The sequence below is a fragment of the Ovis aries genome, chromosome 8, assembly GCF_016772045.2.
Source record: "Ovis aries strain OAR_USU_Benz2616 breed Rambouillet chromosome 8, ARS-UI_Ramb_v3.0, whole genome shotgun sequence".
Lineage (NCBI taxonomy): Eukaryota > Metazoa > Chordata > Mammalia > Artiodactyla > Bovidae > Ovis > Ovis aries.
The window spans coordinates 23,761,745-23,767,744 of NC_056061.1; the positions used below are offsets into that span (position 1 = coordinate 23,761,745).

At 32.8% G+C, this 6,000-nt stretch overlaps 1 protein-coding gene across 1 annotated transcript in view; it reads left to right on the plus strand.

Annotated features, from left to right (window-relative positions):
* HDAC2 (histone deacetylase 2) overlaps window positions 1–5,783 on the plus strand; it is a 33,623-nt gene extending 27,840 nt beyond the window's left edge. Inside the window, exons 9-14 of the mRNA XM_004011189.4 lie at window positions 141–281; window positions 509–617; window positions 1,285–1,415; window positions 2,132–2,287; window positions 4,634–4,691; window positions 5,413–5,783. Of these exons, the coding sequence (XP_004011238.1) occupies window positions 141–281; window positions 509–617; window positions 1,285–1,415; window positions 2,132–2,287; window positions 4,634–4,691; window positions 5,413–5,443 (626 nt within the window). The 3' untranslated portion in view covers window positions 5,444–5,783. The remainder of the gene's footprint in view (window positions 1–140; window positions 282–508; window positions 618–1,284; window positions 1,416–2,131; window positions 2,288–4,633; window positions 4,692–5,412) is intronic.
* Window positions 5,784–6,000: the final 217 nt, after the last annotated feature.

The following is a 6,000-nucleotide window of genomic DNA, read 5'->3' on the forward strand; positions in this document are numbered from 1 at the left end:
TTTTTACGTATTATTTGTTTTTTAAATATTAGAAAAGCTATTTTGGTTGAGTAAAATTTTGTTTGTTATCTTTTTAAATTTTTCTTTCCCAGCTGTTACAGTGTGTAAATATATTGTTACCCAAATCTTCTTTGTCTTAGGTCATGCTAAATGTGTAGAAGTTGTAAAAACTTTCAATTTACCATTACTGATGCTTGGGGGAGGTGGATACACAATCCGCAACGTTGCTCGGTGTTGGACATATGAGACTGCAGTTGCCCTTGATTGTGAGATTCCCAATGGTAAGTGTTCTTATATGATGTCTTATTGGATGAGCTGTCAGTTTGTAGAAAAAGATGGTTACGTCATTAGAGTTGATTCCAAAACTGTGTAAATAGGAGAGCAGTCACTAAACTCATTTCATATTCACTTTTAAATATTTTCTCTGGAAATATTTTACAGCTTGAGTCTGGATTTTGTGTATGGATTGAGCTTTTAATATGTAACTTTATTTCATTATTTTTAATAGAATTGCCATATAATGATTATTTTGAGTATTTTGGACCGGACTTCAAACTGCATATTAGTCCTTCAAACATGACAAACCAGAACACTCCAGAATATATGGAAAAGATAAAGTAAGGCATCATCAAATTGATTTGATTAACATTATTAATGTGACTTTTGAAGCTTTTAGAAGGTCATGTGCAGTAGGTCAGTTTAACTTTATACGTAAGGTATTTCCTTTTGTCAAAAGTATTTGAAACCTTAAGATTGTTGGTTTCTTTAATTTTATAAAATAATGGAAAATGTATAATAGATTCATAGCTCAAAAATACTTCCATTTTCTGTTAGTTAAAATGGACTTTTTTGTTGAAAAGGGCACTATAAGTTGTATATTTTCTTGCTTTACACAAAAGTGAAATTTATTTTCATTGAAACATTTGATAAACCTTTCTCTAAGAAATAGAGTCTGGAGAGACATTGTTAGTACACAGGTCTGGGTTTGTGCCCTCTTTTACCACACACTAACTCCATGAAGTTTGGCAGGTTAATTTGCCTTTGTGCTTATATTTCCTCATCCTTGAAATGGGGGATGAAATTTAGTATCTACCTTGTAAATTTTGAGAATTAAACAGGTTACTAATAGATAAAGTATCAGTACCCAGTAAATGTTACAATTTTAATTCTTAGGTTAAACTAGGTAAAAGATGCGATTTATTTTGCTTAATGTTTCCTCTTAACATTGGAAAGGAACTTGAAAGAAAATATTTTTTTCTAATAACTGTGCATGTTGTAATTTAGACAGCGTTTATTTGAAAATTTACGCATGTTGCCTCATGCACCTGGCGTCCAGATGCAAGCTATTCCAGAAGATGCAGTTCATGAAGATAGTGGAGATGAAGATGGAGAAGATCCAGACAAGAGAATTTCTAGTAAGATAGTCCTTTGATGTGTATTCTGTTACATTTTTCAGGTTTATTAAAAGCATACTACAGACTGAAGGTTTTGGTTGCCCAAGAACTACACCTGTTTTCATGAGCACACTATTATTACTGTCTTTATTTTCACAATTTTTTTAATCCTGTGTAGATTTAACTTTCTTTGTCTCAGAGCCTGATTTGAGTGTCAGCAATTTCAGTTTCTACAAATTAACCACTTAGGTGTAGAGTAAGTTGAATAACATTAAGCACCTTCTGTTTGATTCTACAATCTAATTCCACTTAATATGATTTGTAGGCTTTTAGCCTAATAGTATGCTATTATGGTATAGACATTCTAACATAATTGACATAAATGTTATTTCTTATTTTCTTTTCTTCCCCTCTCAGCTCTGAAATGTTACTTTTTATTTAAAGATATCACTCCTACTTCGTATCAGGAAAGCAATATTTTTTTCCTCCAAAGTTTTTTTTTTTTTTTTCCAATGAGAACCTCTAATATTCTTCATATTCCTTTGAATTATTTCTTCCTAGATTAAAGCTAAAGTTTCAGTGTTTAGCAAGCCACGCTTTGTTGTAATCTTAAAATCTGTTATCCTTACTTTTAAATATGACCGGCTAGTTCTTCTATAGAGCCGTACACTTAACAGTTGTAAAACCTGTTGTAAAGCCTTTGTCTAAATTTTATTAAAAATCTTTTAATGTGTCAGTTCGAGCATCAGACAAACGAATAGCTTGTGATGAAGAGTTCTCAGATTCTGAGGACGAAGGAGAAGGCGGCCGTAGAAATGTGACTGATCATAAGAAAGGAGCAAAAAAAGCTAGAATCGAAGAAGACAAGAAGGAAACGGAGGACAAAAAAACAGGTCAGATTTATTTTTTTATAGATGTTTTAATTGTAAGTTTTTGAAAGTGAGCAACCAGGCAGTTTTTATAAGATCCTGAAATACTTACATGAGTATCAGAAATAGGTGAGTGTGCTAAATAAATAGGTGACTTTTTTTCCCCCCACGTAAGTAAACTTTTAATTAAAGCTCTCTAAATGTTATTAGTCACATTTGCTTTTACAGTACAGGAAACTATCTCTTTTTGGCAACAGAGGCTTAAAATATTGAACATTGCACTGTGATCTAGACTGAGTAAGAGAGAACAAAGTGGTTATAGACCCACATGTAGCCCATGAGCAGAGCCAAAATTCTAAGCTAATTTGTAACTACCTGTAAGTTTATTTGATGAGAATAAAGCATAAAAGAAGACTCACATTATATAACCTTAGACCAGTTTCCCCATTTTGAAAAGGCTCAGAGAACAGACTTTGTTATTATTTGAAAGAAACATAAAAGCTGTGGAAAGATGGGAAGGGATTTATCTCCCTGCTAGATTGAGCTGCTCGTGGCTAGAGAATGCAGTATCTTAAATACCTGGATTCTTGTATTTGGTGCATTTCCTGCTGGATACCTGCTACCTATATGCAGGTAACAGTGAGGAGGTTTTAGTTGACCTATTAATTTTTACCCTGTAGCATGTGGAAAACAGATTCAGAGGTACTGGGCTAACACCCTTTTTCTATCCTATTGAAGTTATGTGAGTAAGCTGGCTCTCATATTCTTTTTTTGCTAGAGAGGGTTCGGAATCTGTAGCATGTCTGCACATCTAGTTCTGTTTTGTTTGTGGATTGACTCCACTATAGGCTACTGTTCTCTGTCTATCATTTTATAATTTTAACTTCACAATGTATTACAATGATGGCTCCAGTCTGCTCTTGTGTACTGATTGACATCCAGAAATTCTAGCTATGATTGAGGTAAGAAGGACTTAAACCTTTAGCTGTAGGATTTTTCTAGTATTTTTCTTTTCTCTGTCAATTTGAGTTTTCTGTATTTTTTGTTTGTTTGTTTGTCTTCTTTTCTGGCATTTATTCTTGCTTTTTAAACGTTTATCTTTGTATGCTTTTTCTTCCAAATGGGAAAGTGGGTGTACTAGAGTACTTATCTCACATTGCTGTTTTAGCTGAAAATGAGAGTGCCTTTTGATCTGGCTTTAATGGCCTGGTGGTGGATTAATCTCACAGTATTTAGTTCCTAAATACTTCTGTTGCTGATAATAATTGATACTTAAATTTCCTAGTTTAATAATGAAATTCTTATAGTGTCTTACATTTGTTAAAATCTTGCAACATACAGATGAAAGAAATACTACCATAGAAAACAATTTTAAAAGTCTATAGTTCAGAACCTAAAGTTAGGAATATTTCTTTGCTCTTCATCCCTCCCCAAACCCCACTTGGCACTTTTGTTTACATATCTAAAATTAAGCCAGAAGCCAAAACAAATGTCATAATAAACATATTGCTTTATGTTTGTATTATAATCAGTGCCTCACAACTTTGGTTCATTGGTTTATCTAAAGAAAAAATTTAGCACATTTTGGCTAATTTGTTTCAATGATCTTGAATGGATAGTGTTACTCTTACTATTTTGTTAATTTTTATTAAAATGGTAAAGTTCTGATTCTTATATAGTGAAGGTTCAGAAACTAATGGCTATGTATATATATGGCTGAGTCCCTTCACAGTTCACCTGAAACTCACAACATTGTTAATCAGCTATACCCCAGTACAAAATAAAAAGTTTAAAAAAGAAAAGAGGGTACTAGAAAAGAAGGTACTAGCCTAACCATTATTAAAAAAAAATAAAAGACTTGGTTATATAAGCAATAGAATTTAGCTTCTGGTTTGTCTCTGACCTCATCTCATTCTGTCCCCTTGTCATAAAACTCCAGCCAAATTGGTCTTGCAGTTTTTCCTTCCAACCTAATTCCTTTTTGCCTCAAAGTCCTTTTGAGCTTTCCCTCTGTTCAAGGTACTTCTTCCCTTTTCCCACTCAAAAGCGACTTGTTCTTCAGAATGCCTCTCAGAGGCCACTTGCCATAGCCTTTCCTTATCTGCCATGGTGTCATGCACGTGTCTGTTGGCTGGACTTCTCATAGTGCCCACCCTGCCTAGAATGCTGTGATCCCGTAGGGCAAAGCTCCTAAGGGCAGGACTGTGATGTTGCAGTGATACTGAACCTCTGTCATTTCGTACATCTTCATGAACAATAATATTGTATATGGCAGTTTTTTATATTTTAAGTAAGATATATTTTAAAATAAAATATGTACATTTTATATTTCAAAATAGGTGTTAATCTCTCCCCAATTTTTGTTTTTAGATGTTAAGGAGGAAGATAAATCCAAGGATAATAGTGGTGAAAAAACAGATACCAAAGGGTAAGCTGTATTCTTTTTCTAGTAATTTTTATATGCTATAAAAATAATGAGTATGTTTACTGGGGTTGGGGTGGGTATACATATATTCTTTGAGAAGTACTAAAATGAACCTGGAATATCATCAGTAGGTTGTTATTAGATACTCTGAATTTTAGTATGGTAGGTAAGATAGTATATATGTATCTTAACCATTAGCTTATATTTTATTTACTTGCTCGTTTTTCATTTATGTAGCATGCCTTAAAAAATTACAAAAGCTAATAATAATCAGTGTTAACTGAATGTATTAAAAGAGATCAGTTTATATTCTTGAACATAATTTATCTAAGCCTTGTTTTTGCTGTTAACTTTTATATAGACACTCATCGTCTTTCATGGTGCTCTTATTTCTATATACATGATTTTTTTGGTGTTATAAGACAGGTAAATTTAAGACTCACTGGGCCAGTATAACATACTTTTTAAAAGACCATAATTGACCTTTTTATTGTCATAAAGCATGTAGATGCTTGGCCACACATAATTTTGTGTTAGCCTTCATAGAATGACTTTGAATAGGTGGTAAAACCACTCAAAAGATCAAGGCAGTCAGTGCTCCAAAAACTCAAGGCACTACCAGCTTACATGTTTCTTGGTGGGAACCATAGGACTGATCTATCGGTCATTGCATTTAAACTGAGATTGTGCAATTTTTAATATTTCATATTGCCTCTTTTAACAGAGCCAAATCAGAACAGCTCAGCAATCCTTGAATTTGAGTCTCACCACTTTCAGAAACCATAAAAATGTGAGAAAATATTGGGAAGAAAAATGTTTTTTTCTTTTTGAAGACTTTTGGCTTCATTTTATACTACTTTGGCATGGACTGTATTTATTTTCAAAATGGCTTTGTTTTTGTTTTTCTTGGCAAGTTTTATTGTGAGTTTTCTAATTATGAAGCAAAATTTCTTTTCTCCACCATGCTTTACGTGATACTATTTAAAATTGATGTGTTATTATGTCAAAAAACTGATCTATTAAAGAAGTAATTGGCCTTTCTGAGCTGATTTTTCCATCTTTTGTAATTATCTTTATTAAAAAATTGTACTTTGATTGTCTTTTGTCTTGTTTATTACAACATGGAATCTAATTTCATAGGCTAGTAACGTGACCGTTTCTGTAGAAAAATAGAATACCCTAAAGGTGAAAGATACTGATTACAACTTCAAAGATATCCATAAACTGTTTGTTTAGGAAAATACTGTGTTACAGTAATTATTATTTCTTACTCTAATAGGAGTTCTACCATCTTGTCCTCTGTAGGTTAACC